Source organism: Theropithecus gelada, chromosome 8 (genome assembly GCF_003255815.1).
Source record: "Theropithecus gelada isolate Dixy chromosome 8, Tgel_1.0, whole genome shotgun sequence".
NCBI lineage: Eukaryota > Metazoa > Chordata > Mammalia > Primates > Cercopithecidae > Theropithecus > Theropithecus gelada.
This window is the reverse complement of record NC_037676.1, coordinates 88,819,951-88,840,519: the sequence shown is the minus strand read 5'-3', so window position 1 is coordinate 88,840,519 and position 20,569 is coordinate 88,819,951. Positions and strand designations below refer to the sequence as shown.

At 36.8% G+C, this 20,569-nt stretch overlaps 1 protein-coding gene across 1 annotated transcript in view; it reads right to left on the bottom strand.

The window, feature by feature from the left end:
* The window catches only part of WWP1 (WW domain containing E3 ubiquitin protein ligase 1), a 122,875-nt gene that overhangs the window by 59,267 nt on the left and 43,039 nt on the right, over window positions 1-20,569 (bottom strand). Inside the window, exons 6-8 of the mRNA XM_025393677.1 lie at window positions 9,706-9,843; window positions 9,547-9,613; window positions 6,046-6,230 (exon numbers count right to left, since the gene is read on the bottom strand). Coding sequence (XP_025249462.1) covers window positions 6,046-6,230; window positions 9,547-9,613; window positions 9,706-9,843 — 390 coding nt within the window. The remainder of the gene's footprint in view (window positions 1-6,045; window positions 6,231-9,546; window positions 9,614-9,705; window positions 9,844-20,569) is intronic.

Sequence of the window (20,569 nt, the reverse complement as noted above, 5' to 3'; positions counted from 1 at the left end):
GAGGGATGAATAAATGAAACATGACAATATGAATTTCTCAAACCCACAGAACCAGTACAACACAAAGAAGGAACCTTAATGTAGGGTAACATAAACTATGGACTTTAGTTAATAACAATGTATTAATAATGGTTCATTAATTGTAACAAACATACCACAGTAATGCAAAATGTTAATAAGAGAAAAACTCTGAGTGGGGTGGGAGGACATATGGAAACACTCTACAATCTGCCCAATTTTCCTGTAAATCTAAAACTGTTCTAAAATATAAAATCTATTAATTTAAAAAAAGCTAGCTTAGAAACAAATTATTTCTATTCAATAATTCAACAAATGTTTGTTCTTCAATACTGCTCAGAACTGCATTAAGATGCCACAATAATATTTGATTGGAGAGATTACTGTTCATATATATCAATGGTTCTTGACTAGGGAAGATTCTGCTCTCCCCACCTCCAAAGACATTTAGTAATGTCTGTAAATGCATTTTGTCATCACAACTAGGAGAAGGTAAGACGTTACTGGCACCTAGTGCATACAGGTCAGGAATACTGCTAAACATTCTATTAATATAATGCACAGGACAGCCCCCTACAACAAAGAATTACCTGGGCCAATATGTCAATAGTGCTGAAATTGAGAAACTCTGATACCTATGTGCCCAGCCACCTGGCAGTGTGCAGCCTATGGTAGCTGCAAAATAAACATCTGTTGACAAATGGATATAAGAAAGACTGAACAGATAAAACCGAAAAAAGAAGGAAAGAAAAAGGAAAGAGGAAGGACAGGATGGTAGGCTCCCTGCTCATGCAGAAACATAGGGCAAAAAATTAAAATCTTATGTAACAGGTATGATAGCAGAAGCTTATGCAAACCATCTTATCTCCACAAGACATAAGACCACACTCACTGGCTTGGTTTCTTAATGAACATATCCCAAGCCTTACTTGTAGCCATTATGACTTCTGGGTTATAAGACATATCTTCCTAACTTTATGTTTAGTCTTTGAGAGGTTAATTTTCGCATGAACTTTATGGTATATCCATTTCAAAGCACCATGCAATTATCCTCACTCTAAAAGTACATTCAAATATAAAGAAGAAAAAAGTAGAAATACTAAATGCCATTTTTTCTCCATTTTAAAATTACGACATGAAAAATAACTGTTTGCATATACACAGCAAGTTTCTTTAATATTCAGTTCACACTTGAGAGTGGATGTGGCTTTAAAGAGGGTACATCATGAAGGAGTCTTCTGGTGATGGTACAGTACTGTATCTGGATTGAACTGGTGGTACATGAAGCCATATGCGTGACAAAACTGTACAGAAACACACAGACACACGCAGGTAGAAATTGTGAAATGTGAACAAGCTCTATGGGTTATATTCATGTAAATTTCCTGATTTTGATACAAAATAGTTGTACAAGATGTTAACACTGGAGGAGGCTGGTGAAGGGTGCATGAGACCTTCCTATACATTTCTTTGCAACTTTTTGTATATTTATAGAGCTAAAAAAAATACAATAAACTTGTGATATCATTTAGTTCTCTACGAAATTTACCACACTGAGCTCTGATCTACTTGATTAATAAAATAATAACTACATATTAGAAAAAGTTATTTTACACTAGAAGTTATAACCAGAGGAACAAAGTAGAAAAGAATATATTTTCCTTAAATACCACTCTCCAAGGACTATTATGTTTTAGATTATCTCATTTAACCTCCAAAACTGTTCTATAAGGTAGTCGCATATTATCCTCTTTTCATAAATTTTTAGGATGCTAAATTTGTCCAAGGTTACAGAGTTAACATGGTAAGTGGTTGAGCTGAGACACCACGTTACCTCCTGTCAGAGGCTAAATCTAATCTTTTTTTTGAGACAGAGTCTTGCTCTGTCGCCCAGGTTTGAGTGCAGTGGTGCGACCTCAGCTCACTGAAAGCTCCGCCTCCTGGGTTCACACCATTCTCCTGCCTCAGTCTCCTGAGTAGGTGGGACTATAGGTGCCCACCACCACGCCCGGCTAATTTTTTGTATTTTTAGTAGAGATGGGGTTTCACCATGTTAGCCAGGATGGCCTCTATCTCCTGACCTCGTGATCCACCTGCCTCCCAAAGTGCTAGGATTACTACATTATGATTGCCTCCCATTTTAACCTGGAATACCTGCCAATCTTCATAGCAACTAAACTGTCAAATGGATCCCCTTACTCAAGCTTCAAAAGAACAGGAGTTGGGGGAGGGGGAAGCCTTCATGTATAATACTGTCTTTGACAAAAATATATGATTTGTCTTAAACCCCTTAGTACTGGCCCATGATCCCTAATCTGAAACCTTAAGTGCCAGGTGTGTTCCAGAATTCATAACTTTTTGGAATTTAGAAAGGTAGCAGTGGACAACATGGTAGCTCACCCCTGTAATCCCAACAATTCGGGAAGGTGAGGTGGTATGATTGCTTGGGGCCAGGAGATTGAGACCAGCCTGGGCAATATGGCAAGACCTCATCTCTACAAAAAATCTTAATATTAGCCAGGCATGGTGGCACATGCCTGTAGTCCCAACTATTCAGGGGGCTGAGGCAGGAGGATCACTTGAGCCCAGGAGGTCGGAGCTACAGTGAGCCATGATGGGGTTACTGCACTCCAGCCTGGAAGTCAGGGCAAGACCCTGTCTCAAAAAAACAAACAAACAAAGGTAAAGGCATATATATTGTATATTACACTATGCCTGGAGGGGGTTTAGGGGTCACACATCATGACTAAATACATTAATATTTCTGCAGCAAAATGCAGAGATATGCATAGTAAGCATGGTAAGTAAAAACCATAAATAGCCTTCCATCAGTTCTAGTCATTTTGCCACCAAATGAGTTTACCAAAAAAATAAATAAATAAAAATAAAAAACAAACACCTTTTGGTTTCAGAGATTTCAAGCTTGTGGAATTGCAGATTAAGGGATTAAAAACATTTAACATGTTATACATAGAATATACACACCTCCATCCCATCTCCAAAAACAAAAGCTAATTTTTGAAATCCTTAATTAGAAAAAGTAATGCCATCTTACACCAACACCTTAGAAGGACAGGGATTACCCACTCCTTGAAAAGATACCTGAATTCATCCTCCTATTAAGTGATGAACAATCATCCAAAAAGCCATCAGTTAAATGGCTGCTACCAACAGAACAGGTTCCGGAAGCCTCTGTAAACCAGCCAATAGAATGATGACAGTTGGATTGTTTTGTCAGATGTCACTAGCAATAATCAGAGGTGGTGAAAAGGATAGGGGAATGCTGTTTGAAGCCTAGCAGCATAAAAGATGAACAGTATAGCTTTGAGATCCTATAAAAATCACACACATCAAAATGAATAGGAAGAAAGCAAAGCGCACAGAATCAATAGCCAGATAGTGGAATGTCAATTACAGTTCTTCTATTTCTTAGCTGTGCCCTCTCAGTGCCTCAGTTCCTTCATCAGAGAAAAGGAAAAATACTACCACCTATTTCAAAGAGTTATTGTGAGAGAGATAAATCTGTTAATGCATATATACTATTTAGAACATGCAGGGCACAAATAGGAGCTATTATCACTATTTTTCAGATTGTCATAGATTTCCTTACAGTTACTATGAAATGTCATGAGAATTATGATAAGACCCTCATTTCTAGTTCCTCACATTCGTTTTATTTTTACCTTAAAATTTTAGGCAAGGATAAATAAGAAAGAAATGTGAGAACTGAACTTATTACCAATGGAAAGAATCTATACAGTATCAGACAAGCTGTAGACGTATAAATTAAGATTCTACGATGAGGAAAGCCTCAATTTCTTCTCCTTTTTACATCAACATCTGAATACATCCACATGCCAAAACATACAACTAATTAGTGGTCAATGGATATTTTCACAGATGTATTCAATCAGCTGAATATTTTAGGAATAAGAGCAAAACCTCCAAATCCATATTCAAGGTGAATATCCCTTATCTAAAATGCTTGGAACCAGAAATGTTTCAGATTTCAGATATTTGTTTAAATTTTGGAATATGTGCATTTTACTTGCCAGTTTAGCATCCCTAATCCAAAAATCCAAAATCCGAAATGCTCCAGTGAGCATTTCTGAAATTTCAGCATCAAGTCAATGCTCAGTTTCAGATTTTGGAGCATTTTAGATTTGAGAATTTTTAGATTAGAGATACTCCACCTGTATTAGAAATAGTAGCAATTTTAACTGATCTGTTCTTAATTTAGAAATAATCTGAATAATCGAAGATGATATTTCCTTTTCTGCTTTGCTAACAGAACTCTCAGAGACAAATGTTCTTACTAGAAAGTAGGTGAAAATCAGAAAATACATGAACTTTGCTCATTAATAGTTGTATCTATTCTCTTTGTTTTCTAGCCACCTTAAATTAAGACTAAAAAATTCTACCTACTGTGAGTACTTGGGAAACCATCTTTTAGTCTACTTCCTTTTTTTTTTTTTTTAAGGGGAGCATTATTAAAGAAATTAAATTTTAAAAATATCATTCACGTGTCAGTTCTCAATGTTTACGAAAACTCTCAGACAACTCCTGGTAAACATCCCCCAAATACCAACCTTGGATAAAAATACATAATTAAGACTTATTACTGGCTGGGTACAGTGGCTCACGCCTGTCATCCCAGCACTTTGGGAGGCTGAGGCAGGTGGATCACTTGAAGTCAGGAGTTTGAGACCAGCCTGGTCAATATGATGAAACCCCGTCTCTACTAAAAATACAAAAATTAGGGGGACATGGTGGCGCACACCTGTAATCCCAGCTACTCATGAGGCTAAGGCACAAGAATCTCTTGAACCCAGGAGGCAGAAGTTGTAGTGAGCTGAAATCCTGCCACCACTCTCCAGCCTGGGCAACAGAGTGAGACTCCGTCTCAAAAAAAAAAAAAAAAAGACTCATTATCAAAAAGGTCCATCTATTTTAATGTAAATACTGAATTGCTTCTTTACGTATTTCTACTTCTGAATACTTTCCCAGAAATGGACAAACACAGGGAGGAATACAGGCAGGATTTAAACTTAATTCCCAACATGTGTGCTAATAATCTTAAAAACATCCTAAGATGTTTAAGTTTCAGGAGACTCACCTGAAAGAGTTAATATACAATGACCAAACAAAGCATTTATGAATCTTATAACTGAGTCCACTAAGGATTATAGAGGACATCTTCCTTAGGCATTCCTTCTATAATACAGTAAAGCTTACTTTTGGAAAATAAACTTTCTGAGAGCTATTCAACTCCTAGTACATTTTTCCACCAAGTTAGATGCCAAGAATAATAAATTTATATACTGAAAGAGGGGATAAAAGAACCATTCATTACTCACTTTTACTAAGAAATCAATGAATTAACTAAAGTTCTTTCAGAAGTATATTTTATACCATGAATTACACAGTGCTCTTTGTGGCGTAAAGCTTAAGAATCTAGCTCTCATATACGCACTTGCTTAGTAAAAGTTCTGACCTCTAAAATATTTTTTGAAATATCTTCCTAAACAATCCAGAAAGTTTCAAATTATTAGGAAAAATTTCAGGCATTGTAATTTTTAAATTCCTATCATAGACTAGAATATTAAGAAAGACTGCACAGGCTGGGTGCAGTGGCTCATGCTTGTCATCCCAACACTTTAGGGAGGCTGAGGCGGGCAGATCACTTGAGGTCAGGAGTTCGAGACCAGCCAGTTGCCAAAGAGGTGAAACTCTGTCTCTACTAAAAATACAACAACTTATAGTTGGGTGTGGTGGTGGGTGCCTGTAGTCCCAACTGCTCAGGAGGCTGAGGCAGGAGAATTGCTTGAACCCAGGAGGCAGAGGTTGCAGTGAGCCGAGATCGCACCACTGCACTCCAGCCTGGGCAATAGAGTGAGACTCCATCTCACACACACACACACACACAAAAAGACTGGACTGCACAAAAAGGGAAGTGTAGGCATGGATGGATACATAAACTTTATTTACTTTTCCTTTAAACAAGGTGTCAAAAATAGCCTTGCTTACCAGTGTCATCGGCAGGCTCAGATGTGAGTGGTTTTGGAGCTGGTGTATTTTTGGGTCTGGCAGCAACCTGAGATGGAGATGAAGGTGTGTTGTCTCCATTAACTACATACGAGCAGCATGAGTTTTGGACTAGAGTGCTTGTAGGTACATGATTATCTATTCCATTCGTGCCTTCAACAGCCAACCTTGAAAAAAAAATGCCTTATTTCAATCATTTAAGTACAAGTCAACAACATTTCATGAGAATTTTCATAAGAATTATTTATTGAGTTCTCTTAAGTTTCTTTTTTGTTATTTATTTTTTAAAAATTTTTTAGATTCTACTTCCAAACAATTGAGTTCTTACATTTCAAGTAAAATGAGAGGTAATGAACAAAGATATGACATGTTTTATATTAAAGTTTTAATTACTTTTCAGTTCTAAGTATATCCATTCTGCAGATAAAAAAATACTGAGGTATACAAACATACTAAGTCAAAATAAATAAGGTCTCTCACAAAAATATTCAAATTGTACATTTTAAATATTTAAGACTAATATTAATCTATTTTAAAAGCTCTAAAAGAAAGTAGTTTCAAAAAGTTCATGAAATTATATGAATCATAAAAATCAAGTACAAACTACTGTAAATTTTTTTTTTTTTTTAGAGACAGGGTCTCACTTTGTCACCAAGGCTGGAGTGCAGTGGCTCACTGCAGCCTCAACCTCTTAGGCTCAAATAATCCTCCTGCCTCAGCCTCTTGATCAGCTAAGAGCACAGGCATGCATCACAGTGTCCAGCTAATTTTTTAAATTTTTGTAGAGATTGGATCTCCCTTTGTTGCCCAGGCTGGTCTCGAATTCCTGGCCTCAAGCGATCCTCCCATCTTGACCCCCAAAGTGCTGGGATTATAGGTGTGAGCCATTGTACCTGGCATGAAACTATTATAACTTTATTAAATCTTGAAAAATAAGTGAAAAACAGTCTTCAGATATTGATTACAAATTAGCATATAGGAGGCACTAAAATCATGACTACAGGATTATCAAAAAAAGCTAAATATTATACCCCAGAACTATAAAAATGTGTAGTATATACATTAGCAAATAAGTAACTCTAACAACAAAATCAAACATTTTAAGTCTTATTGGCAGTGGAAGGAGCTGAGCGATTTGGTGAGACACAGTGTTTAAAAAAAAAAAAAAAAAATTTAAAGGAGTTGGAAATTGTTAAGTTGCCAGGAGTGCTTTTCCAAATACACAGGTCATCCCATATCTACTCTCCACAGAGCAGCCTGAGCATTGTTTTAAAAATATAAACCAGATCATCATGTCACTCTCCTGGTTAGCCAATAAATCTTTTGAAAATCAACCACACCTTTATCCCATCTTCTCTCTAACCTATTTCTCTCTGAGCTCATCCTTGCTCACTTTGCAGCAGATATCGATTTTACTGAATATCAAAAACATACTGAACAGTCTTCAAATGTTTATTACAAATTATGATATGCCAGGTGGTAAAACATAATAACTATGAAATTATCAGAAAAGTTTAAAGTTCTTCCCTCAGAACTCTGCACAGATGGTTCATTCTTGGCTTATTAATCTTAGCTCAAATCACACTTCCTCAGAGATGATTCCTTGGCATCTCTTAAAAATAGGCTCCCTTCCATTCCTGTCATCTTGTCCCATTTAAATGACTTCATAGTGCTTATTGCTATGTCCAATTAGTGTATTTATGTCTTCTGTTGTTTACTATACATATATATACACACACATATATGTGTGTGTGTGTGTGTATATATATATATATTTTTCCCCCCGAGACGAAGTCTTGCTCTGTCGCCCAGAGCTGGAGTGCAATGGCGTGATCTCAGCTCACTGCAACCTCTGCCTCCCGGGTTCAAGCAATTCTCCTGCCTCAGATTCCCAAGTAGCTGGGATTACAGGTGCACACCACCACGCCTGGCTAATTTTTTTGTATTTTTAGTAGAGACGGGGTTTCACCATGTTGGTCAGGCCAGGCTCCTGACCTCATGATCTGCACGCCTCAGCCTCCCAAAGTACTGGGATTACAGGCACGAGCCACCGTGCCCAGCCTACTATCTACCTTTATCTCAACAGAATGTCAATTTCATGGGAACACTGCTGGTATTCTTAGTACCTGAACTAATGTCTGGCATCAAACAGGCATTCAGTAAATATCTGCTGAATGAACAAATGATTAATGAATCCCACCCTCCTTTCCCTTGTCTGTCACCTATACATTTGGAACAAGATGTGTTTAGGAAGTTTGGGCAGGTAAAGACTGAAATGATTGTGATTTGTACGCCCCTCCCGAGGCAACTAGCAAGAATCAGTGATTCAGAAGTCTAGGTAAAATCACCCATCTGAATTTCTCCTGGTACTATAGAACTAATCTTTAATTCAAAGAGTCTTACTATGCAATCGACAATATTTGGTAGTAATTCAAGCTCCTCTACCCATCTAAAATTTTTTTAATTACATGGACATTAAATATATTTACTTAAGCCAAATATACATTCAGAAGGCATATGTTCAAGTGGTCTAATGAGAATCACTAAATGGCAAGTTAGAAGAAATGATACTAATAACTATAGATTAATAAAGGTCACACTTTGTCATATACCAGTATGCTTTTTCAAAGGTAATGAGTCCGTTTTACAATAGTATATTTTTATATTTTCAGGTGCTAATTCCACTTTATTTGATCTATTATATACTTTTATTCCAATTTAAATTACTTCAAACAAAAAAAACCTTTATTAATTGTCACGAACTGTGAATGCCAGGGTGTTTCTGAAATGTTAGAATGATATATCTGAGGGAAGGCCACAATGATGTCTGAAAGAAGGCCACAATCTGTGGAGCATTTACCTTCTCATGATTTACAGCATAATGCCAATCCAGAGAGTGGTATGATACCTATTTATCCATAGTAACTGACTGTACTTATAAAATACGTCTAAATACAGATTTTAAAAAGCCATTTTCAATAAAAAGAAATAAAGCACTGTACATGCTACAACATAAATGAACTTTGAAACATGCTAAGAAAAAGAAGCCAGTCACAAAAGATCACATACTGTATGAATCCATGTATATAAAATGGCCAGAATAGACAATTCACAGACACAGAAAAAGTAGATTTATGGGTACAGGGAAAAATGGAGAGTGAGTACTCATGCATACATGGTTTCTCTTCAGGGTAGAATGTTCTGAAATCACACAGTAGAGAAGGTAACACAACTATGTTAATATATTAAAAACTATTAAAACATATACTTTTAAAAAGTGAATTTCATGATATATGTATGATATCTCAATAAAGCTGTAATTTTTTAAAAAGCTACTTTCACAAGAATTAACCAAATGACATGTTTAGACATAAGCTTCTAAATTCTGTGGCAAATTCTAAACTAAGGTAAAATATAAAACTTCTTATTCAGGAAATATGTTCCACATCATGTCGCCACCCATATTCAAATAAAATATTCTACCTGGCAGTTGTCCTTGCTGAAGGCTCTCCATTTTCATGTAAGGCATCACCATTTTGCTGTATTTCTACTGAACAACAAGAAAGAAAGAAACTAGGTTTTTATATACTTCTTGCTCATTCTTTTTCCTTTAAATTTTACAAACATATAAAGTTAGCTTACTGGTTGGAGATGAGCTGCAGTTTGTTATATTTTCTTGCTCAATCACCAATCCATCAAGCACAACTGTCAATTCACCAGTTTGTGCTATGCCATTCTTGTTTTCCAAGGAAAGTTTTAATTGTTCTTTCACTCTTTCCACTAGAAAGAAGAATATTCTAATTTAAAAGCTTTTGCCATATATAAAAATGCTTCAGAAATCAAAATTACATTTCAAGAATCACTCTAATTCAGTACTTGACATTTGGAAGGAATTCTTTGCATGCCTTTGACACTTAGTTAAGTAATTCCTCTTTCCCTCTCAATCCCATGCTTTCAATATCACCTTTAATTGCTTCTGTGCATATTATAAATATTGGAGAACATATAAATACATCTAAATAATAACTGTAGCAATTATCTAAACTTGCTTTTCAGCTTAAGGTACCACAGAGGACTCTTGTGTCTGAGGCAAAATTTCTGCGCAAGAGTCAGGTAAGTTTGGTTTCAAATTCCAGTTCTGCTACTTACTGGCCGTGTATTCAGTAATTTATTCAAACGTCTTTAAGCCTTGGTTTCTTAATTACAAAATGGAGACGATGGATTTCAAACTAAAGGGACAGTGTTGAGGACCAAATGCAAAACCATATAGACAGCCCTAGCACCCCTTCTGAGGCACAGTTTACGTGCTCGATAAATGCTACGTATTGTGACAATCGTTTATCATCATTTTCATATAAGGATAAATACGTCCTTCCCATTATTAGAACAACTAGTTCTTTCTTAAATTCAAGGTCATTTTGCTTCAATTTCTGTTAGACTATATATTTAGACTATGTATTAAGTGATATATTAGACTTCTATATATTAAACTATATATTAATAGTTATTAGAAGGGGCTTAGAGAAAAGGAGAGACGAAGGTAAAAGAATACAGCTTCAGTTAGAAGGAATTTTTGTTTCTTTGAGATATTGTACAGTGTGATTTACACAGTAAATAATGTGTGGTACATTCAAAATTGCTAACAGTAAATTCCAAATGTTCTCATCACAAAAAAAAAAAAAGTATTTGAGGTGACAGATATGTTAATACGCTTGGTTTAATTATTCCACATTGTATTAATTGATCATGACATCACTCCGTATCCCATAAATATATACAACTACAATTTGTCAATTTACAATTTAAAAATAAAAACTAAAAGAGAAAGTTATCAGTGATCACTTTATTATTTAAACTGAGGCCAAATACTTCAATCTGATCTTCAGTGGCTTTCTGCAGTTTTTGCAATCACGGAACATTTCACGTTTTAGATGAAGTCCTTAACTTTGATCTTTCCTATATTTGATCTTTCCTATATTTAACAAATTTGGGTGGGGAGGGGAGGATCTCCATTTACCAGATGCCCAGAATAAATATGTTCACAGTTATCTATGTACAGAAAAGACAAGACAAAAATCTAGAACTACTAATCACTGGACAGAAATTCTTTGTGGTTAGGCCTGGTGGCTCACACTTGTAACCCCAGCACTTTGGGAGGCTGACACAGGAGGATCCCTTGAGTTAGGAGTTTGATACCAGCAACACAGTGAGATCTAGTCTCTATAAAAAATTTAAAAATTAAGGCCAGGCATGGTGGCTCACGCCTCTAATCCTAGCATTTTGGGAGGTGAGGTAGGCGGATCACTTAAGCCCAGGAGTTCAAGACCAACCTGGCCAGCATAGCAAGACCCTGTCTCTATTTTATTTTTTAAATTAAAAACTAGCCAGGTGCAGTGGCATGTGCCTGTATTCCCAGCTACTCAGGAGGCTGAGATGAGAGGATCCTGTAAGCCCAGGAGTTCAAGGCTGCAGCAAATGATGAATGCACTATTGCACTCTAGTGGGAGTAACAGAGTGAGGCCCTGTCTCAAAAAAGAAAGAAGGAAAGAAAAAGAAATTGTTTGCAAAAAAAAAGTTTAAACCATGTAATAAAAGAAGACCTTATAGAATACCCCAACCATTTGTAGCATCACAGACCTCAATTCTACTTTACATCACCCCCAAAAAAAACCAAACAAAAAAAAGACCAATTAAACAACTAGAAAAACTAAAGGAAATACAAAAGCACACACACAAAAAAACTATAAAAGCAGCCAGGCACAGTGGCTCACGCCTGTAATCCCAGCACTTTGGGAGGCCGAGGCGGGTAGATCACAAAGTCAGGAGATCAAGACCATCCTGGCCAACATGGTGAAACTCCGTCTCTATTAAAAATACAAAAAAATTAGCTGGGTGGCAGGCACCTGTAGTCCCAGCTACTTGGGAGGCTGAGGCAGAATTGCTTGAATCTGGGAGGCAGAGGCTGCAGTGAGCCCAGATCGCGCCATGCACTCTAGCCTGGGCGACAGAGCAAGACTCCTTCTCAAAAAAAAAAAAAAAGAAAACTACAAAAGCACAAATTTCAGCTTTCTCTAATAATCAATATCTGAAGAAAACTATATTGACTGACATACAATTGCATTCTTGTCATCTCCCATGATTTCAAGTGTCTGGAATTTGGTGATTTGGTTTCTCCTTAAAATATGAAGCTGTTTGACCAGATTCCTAAAGAACAGCCTTTTAAAATCTCTTTAGTGTGTGTTTCTTGGTAAGTTCTTTCATTTTTATTTATCTGTAAATGTCTGCATTCTCATCCTCAAAAGACAGACTTGTTGGACATATAATTTTATATTGGTAATGATCTCCTCTCAACTCTTTGAAGATATTTTTCCACTATCTTCTCCTATTACTAATTCTGCAATTCTAATTCATAAATCTTTGCAAATACCCAGTTTTTCTCTACAGCTGCTTTTTAAATTTATTTGTCTTTGGTATTATGCATTTCACTATGATATGGGGAGGTAGACCAAAAAACAAAAACATTCTTTTAGTGGTAAGTGCATTGAAGGAAATGAGCAAAGCAGTGGTAAGGAGGTCTCCTTTAGGCTGGTCAGGGTTTGATCCTGACCTGGTCACCTAGTGGCCTGGTCACTAGGCATGACTTTCTCTTTGCTCTCTTGTTTGGGACAGTATGAATCTGTGGACTCATGTTTTTCATTAGTGTTCAAAAACTTGCAGCCATTCTCTCTTAAAATATCTCCTCAAAAATCTGGCCCATTACCTATTTTTCATAAATAAAGTTTTATTTGAACACAGTCACACTCATTCATTTACATATTTTCTATGGCTGCTTTCACGTTAAAATGGCAAGTTAATTGGTGTAACAGAAACCACATATGGCCTACATGCTCAAATGTTTACAATCTGTCTCTTTACGGAAAACCTCTGCTTATGGTGGCTTATTCCCTTACGTTTATTATCTGACGTTAGCTTAAACTAATTTTAAGCTAATTTTTACCAGTGGTTTGATGATATGCCCTAATTTTACAGTGGTTTCATTGTACACCCAAGAGTGTAGACTAGAGGAGTTCAAGTTCAGCTCCCTTATCTCTGGCTATTAGCCAAAAGCTCAGCATCATTAAATCTGCTATTGGTATGGCAGACTATTCTAATTCTGGTTCATGAGGTTTTCTTTACCCCAATCCCCTCATCTCCTGGCTTTTTTTTTTTTTAAAGAAGAGCAGTCCTCTACCTTTTTGCAAAATCATCAATGCCACAAAGATTTGTTCAATCCAGTACCTAGGCATTCTGCAGTGGGAGGGTGTTTACAGTATATATTATTTCACAATTCTGAACATGGAAGATTGAGTTATAACATTTTGGATCATAAAACTGGAAGGACAATCACATAAATAATTCCCATGTACATGTGTGTGTCAGAGGGAAAAAGATATTATTCTGTCATAGTATAAACAAACCAACTCAGACATATTTATCCATTCAATATTTGAGTGCCTGCAGTGTGCCAGGCACTGTAGCTGGGGAAGAAGCAGGACAAACCCTGACTAGCCTAAAGGAGATCTCCTTACCACTGCTTTGCTCATTTCCTTCAATGCACTTACCACAAAAAGAATGTTTCTGTTTTTCAGTCGACCTCCCCAAACAAACTGAAATCTCCAGCAGAGCAGAGAGATCTTGTCCAACTAATTCAGTGATGTATCCTCAGCAGCTGAGAGAAGGTAAGTGCTTAAGAAACATTTAAACTAAGTGATTAAGGTAGTCCTGTCCTAGGGGAACTTACTCTTACAAGGCAGAAGCTGATTTTTTTCGTACCTCCTAGCAATTTGAGACAGAACAACTTGAGTCTCTGAGGAGGCAGGTATATAAGTAGGTAATTTGTTCTATAAATCATGGATTTGTTGAAAATGTGTTTCACAGATTTCTATTTAGCTCAGAGCCACATTCTGAAGCAGTTTTTAAAAACTGCTCAATGTATTATCTATTGCTGAGTAACAAATTATCCTAAAACTTACTGGCTAAAAATAACAATAATCACTCATTATTGCCAAGAACTCAAGAGGGGCACACACACATCTGGCAGGTGGGGGTGCTGGCTGCTGAGAGGAGACCTCAGTGTCCCTCCACAGGGCTTTGTGAGAGTCTTCCCAATGGTTGCTGATTTCCCATGGTGAGTACTTCAAGAGAACAAGGCAAAAGCTAAAATGCCTATATGACTAAGTCTCAGAGGTCATACACCATCACTTCTGCCACAATCTAGTGATCACACAGATCATCTGTGACACAGTGTGGGAGGGGGACTACAGAAGGGTGTTGGAACACCAGAAGGTATGAATGCTTGGAGGCCATTTTAGAGGCTGGCCAACGTACTCGTAAGTATGAGAAAAACCAAATTTTTAGAAACAAAATGAATACATAAGGTTACATAGCTTGTAAGTGACAGTCCCAATAATAGCAAAGTTTTCTAATTCCTAAGTCTTTTCATTATATCATGCTATGAGTCAATGTTCAACAACTCACAAAGTTAAGCTCCCACTTCCTACCATGTAACAAAAAATTTCAGAATTTATTTATTTATTTATTTATTTATTTATAATAAATCTGTAATCCTAGCACTTTGGGAGGCTGAGGTGGGTGGATCACTTGAGGCCAGGAGTTTGAGATCAGCCTAGCCAACCCAGAGAAACCCTGCCTCAACTAAAAATACAAAAATTAGTCAGGCATGGTGGCACGTGCCTGCAGTCCCAGCTACTCACAAAGTTAAGTAGCTAAGGTTATCCCTAAGAGCCTTGAGGGGAGGTTGAGGCAAGGAGAATGGCTAGAACCCAGGAGGCAGAGGTTGCAGTGAGCCGAGATCGTGCCACTGCACTCCAGCCTGGGCGACAGAGTGAGACCCTGTCTCAAAAAAAATAAATAAATACAAATTAAAAAATAAAAAGACTAATGATTAACTGAGAGAAAAAAAATAAGAGCTCTTATGAATCAGTGAGAAAAAAACTAAACAAACCAATAAAAAAATGTACAGAGCATGAGACAATCATAAATGATGAAGTATGAATGATTAATAAACATCTGACCTTATTAATAATCAAAGAAATGCTTTGATAATAAAACTCATCTTTTTTACCAATTAATGTGGCAAATATTTACAAATGGGCACTGCCATATGCTACATTGTGTATATAAATTAGCAGAACTTTTCAGGAAGGCAGCTGAACTTCCTGACAACTTTGCATTCCCTTTTACCTCCCAGTAATTTCAATACAAAAAAAATTTCTAAAGAATAAAGAGGCACTTATATCACTGAATGTGAAAATACTGTTTATTCAAAGCTTTGACTTCAAAATGTCTGAGTTTGTGTTGATAGTAAGTGAATTTATAAAACAAAATTTGTCTTAGTATAAACTAAATAAGCAAATTCACTCAGTTAATAAGGCTAAAGAAAATTATAAAATAAAATCCAGTTTGATTATGCTCTGTCCAGTACCACAAATGACACATTTCTCTGCTGTATTTCCCCACCATTCAATATAAAGAGAGAATTATTCATTATAAATCATTTTGGACATAATTTACTTTGAAATGACCTTAATGGATTTCAAAATGCTTTCCCTGACAAAAACTAAGTTCTTGGTTCTATTAACACCATAAAAAATAAATAAATAAAAAACCTCAGTCTAATTACCAGTATTTGAATGGCAGCCATCTCACTCCTCTCTGGAATATTTAAAGTGGTTCTCTCAGCCTCAAAATTGAAACACAAAGTGAAGCTCTGAATATACTCTAATGTGTATGTTAGCTATACTATTCCTACGGTTTTCACCTATGGGTATAGTGACAAAGATTCTCTCTTTAACCAAACTCTAGTCAGGGTCCTCAGAACCTTCTTGACTAGGCCTCAATCTTGACCTAGAAAAACTGCAAACTCAGCCCAAATTATTTCATCGGCAACTTCACTACCACAAGCACCACTTGGACCACCATCGCACACACACGGAAAGACTTCAGCAAGCACTACCATAGTTTCTAACAGTTCAAGGCTCTTAGGGATAACCCTAACTCCCCTTAAAGCGCCTGCCTGAGAAAACTTAAGGCTGCCAAAAGAATTTACTGCCTGTTGTAGCCAACACCTGATGATAGGCCCCCGATTCCTCTTTCTTAGAGCTTTTACTAAAAAGGGCTTACAATGGTAAATCCTTCCTCTGTCTCCTATAATATGTGAGTGTCTTTCTCAAGGGCCTGAAAGACATTCCTTTAAAATGCAATCATCGGGAAGGATAGGGCTTTTGTCTCCCTGTCTCTGTGGGAGGACAGAATCCTGACTTTGTTACTTGCCAGCTACCAAACACAAGGGCCTAATTGCATTTACACTGACCGAGCTTTTGTAATTTTTCATTTTCCTGACTCTACTGAGCCTCCATTGAACCCCTCGCCCCCACTCCTTCATTCTCCTTTTAAAAGACCCAGTAACCTCTACACAAATCAAAATTGGGTTTGGTTCATGCTGGAATCTCTTCCTTATTGCAAAAACATATTACTGATTAAAGTATGTCCTAACCACTGTAAACAGTGTCCCAGCTTTGTTTATCTGTGACAATAGAGGGATTTTTTTTTTTTCCTATGTACTTTAAGCAATAGTGAGGCTGAGTAAGTGAAACATACCTCAGATATCAGTATTTCACACTGGTAACATGAAGGAAAGAAAGTTAAAAATACCACACATCTCTGCAGAGCCAAATAAATAATTTCCATACTTTGGAATGTTGTTCAAGTGACCTGAACACAGAACTGAAGGTTAACTGAGGCACAAATGATGGCTTAAATCCACAAACATTCTGAGACAATGTATTAGAGGATTAAAGGAGCAAAAGCTTTGGAACTTATACAAAACAGATGAAGGTTAAGCAGTGAAAGCTCACTAGGGCTTAAATGTGAAGAAGTGGAACAATCTCCCTAATAAGCCGCAGTGAGTTGGATTCTGAGGAAAACAATACAAATAATTTATGTGAGGTGAGTCTTGGGTTTTATTTAAGGTTACAAATGGTTGTAATAACACATGCCATCAAGGGTGAAGAAATTTAAAAAAAAACTTCAAAAATAGAAAAAAATGCCTATTCATATAAATCGCTCCCCCACCATTACCCCAAATATATCAGAAAAGACAGATGAAAAACCATGAAATATAAGAGAAAACGATAGGGAGCCTTGAACAAAGGAAGAAATTAGCCTCATAAATCTGAAAAGGAACAAATGACCTCAACAACTGCAAAATCTATTTTGATATGGTAGACTGTTGGGTTCCTACTATGGTAGAATGGGGGAGTGGTCAGAACCACATATTCTTTCTATGTTTTATATGTTTCTTCCTAAAACTCAATAAATGTTTATTTAATGAAGAAAAGTCCCAGATCTAAGAAAGTAAAAAATACAATTAATTTTAAGGGTTTCTAACTTTAAGCAAGTTATCAAAGCATATCTGAGGTAAAATATGCAACTTCTTGGAAGATAGGGAGCTTTGAACCAAACATATCAAAACAACAAAGGCATTTTTATTTTAAAAAAATCATAAATAAGAAGAGAATTCTACTGGCTGTTAGCAAATGGGAATATAAAATTAAAAAGCAACTCAGGTCTGACTTAAAAGACTGCAGAAGTCAAAAGAATAAATCCTTATGTTCTACGAAAAACTTTTAAAATCTTAGGCAGATAAAATAAGAATTATTGGTTAATATAATCTACCAAGATGTTTAAATAAAATTATTAAGAACTATTATAAAAGAAATGACATTTTGAAGACTAAAAATACAATGGAAAACATGAAAATTTCAAAACAACATTGTAAGCAAGAAATAAAGGAATGACAAACAGTATCAATCAAAACCAGAACACAGACCAAACAGATGACACAGTGAAATACCTAGGGGGAAGAAAAGGCAATAAGGCAATATGATTAGATTATATTAGTAAGTGTGCCAGGGGAAACACAAAAGACAAATGGCAGCAAATCATAATGAAGGAGAAAACAAACACAGATTTCAAACTAACAATTAAGAAAATACTCAAGGAGCTTCCAGAATTGATCCTTACAAAAAAGACAACCTAGCCAAGTGTAGTGGCATCAGAAGACTGTGGTGGGAGGATCGCTTGAGTCCAGGAGTTGGAGGCTACAGTACACTAGGATAGCACCTGTGAACAGTCACTGGCCTGGGCAACATTCAGAAAAGAAAAAAAAAGACAACCTGATATCTAGTGATAAAATTAAAACTCTACCTAAGAGAAATATAAAAGTAAGTAGGAAGGAAAGCAAAGCTATTAAAAAAAAAATGGCAGAGATAAATTCTGATTTTGCAATTCAAACACAAAAGAGTCTGATACTGCACTGACCAATACAGTAGCCAGTGGCCACATATGGCTATTTAAATGTAAATTTAATTAAAATAAATCAAGTTTAAAATTAAAGCCTTTAGTTCTACATGCCACATTACAAATGCTCAACTGCCATACATGACTAAAGGCTACCATATTGGATAGCAGAGATACAGAACATAACCATCACTGCAGAGGTTCTATTGGACAGCAGCCCTTACTGAACAGTGCTTAAATGAAGCTAACTTTTCATTATGAAGACGGAAGAAAATTATATAAAAATATAAAACACCAGCTAGGTTGTGGTGGGTCGTGCCTATAATCCTAGCACTTTCAGAGGCTGAGGCAGGCAGATCACTTGAGGTCAGGAGTTCGAGACCAGCCTGGCCAACATGGTGAAACCCCGTTTCTACCAAAAAATACAAAAATGAGTCGAACATGGTGGTCCATGGTAGCGCACGTCTGTAATCCCAGTTACTGAGGAGGCTGAGGTGGGAGAATTGCTTGAACCCAGGAGGCAAAGGCTGCAGTGAGCTGAGACTGCACCCCTGCACTCCAGCCTGAGTGACAGAGTGAGATCCTGTCTCAAGGGAAAAAAAAAAAATATATATATATATATATATATATATATATATATATATATGAGAATGTGTCAGTAAAATTCATATGAGAATGTGTCAGTAAAATTCAATGGTACTGGGATTACAAAAGTATATATTTTAAAAGATTAGAAATCAAGGTTATGGTCAAGACAAGTGGTAATACAAAGTAGAATCTCTGTTGTTATTCACAGGCTATTTTGGTACTCCCTTCTACCTTTTTCACAAGATTCTTGGTATTTTACCCTTTAAGTGGTTCTAATATAAATATCTTTCCAATAAAAGATAAATGCCTAATACACAGGACCATTGCTAATGAAAGAATGTGAAAATAAAGGTCATTTAAGATATATATGGCGGCCGGGCGCAGTGGCTCAAGCCTGTAATCCTAGCACTTTGGGAGGCCGAGACGGGTGGATCATGAGGTCAGCAGATCGAAACCATCCTGGCTAACACGGTGAAACCCCGTCTCTACTAAAAAATACAAAAAAAAAAAAGTAGTCAGGCGAGGTGGCGGGCGCCTGTAGTCCCAGCTACTCGGGAAGCTGAGGCAGGAGAATGGCGTAAACCTCGGAGGCGGAGCTTGCAGGGAGCTGAGATCCGGCCACTGCACTCCAGTCTGGGCGACAGAGCCAGACTCCGTCTCAAAAAAAAAAAAAAAAAAAAAAAAAAAGATATATATGGCAACTAATAAAAATAATTTAGCTTAACAAAAAGTTGGACCACTTCTGCTTCGGTCTGATGGCACCCCACAAAATTCATATGTTGAAACTTAATCACTACTGTGATAGTATTAAAAATTAGGGTCTTTAGGAAGGGATTAAATCACAAGGGCACAGCTCTCATGGATGGAATTAGGGCCTTTATAAAAGGACTTGAGGGAGTGGGTGTGCCCTTTTCTGTCCCTTTTGCCATGTGAGGACATAGTGTTCATCCCCATCAGAGGATGCAGCAACAAGGTGCCATCTTGGAAACAGGAACTGGATCCTCTCCAAACTCGAACCTGGCATCTTGATCTTTATCTTGGACTTCCAGATTCTAGAACTGTGATAAACGTATTTATGTTCTCTAGAAATTACCCAGTGTCAGGTATTTTGTTATAGCAGCACAAATGCAGTAGGACAGTACAGAAAAAATTGAATCCCTACATCTGAATGATACCCAAAGTTTCTTCAGTTATAGTCATTACAATTAGTTTATGTTTTCATTTGTGGAATTATTCATTGTACCTCCAACCCATTGCAAAAATAATTTTAGGCAAGCTTAAGTACATTTATGTTGAAAGGTAAGGATAGTTAAGTAAAAGTTACATTCTAATAGCACTTAGACAAAAATAATTGAGTATATACCACAGGGCCTGCATCATTGTCAAGACCACCCCCCCAACACACACACACACAAAGAACGAGGAGGAAAGGAAGGGACAGAATAGCCTGCTATATGAGTGGAACATAAAATGATAAAATGTGTACTCAGGCTAGGGTAGAGCAGCTGTTCACAGTCACAATGATAGTTCACTGCAGCCTTCAACTCTGGGCCTCAAG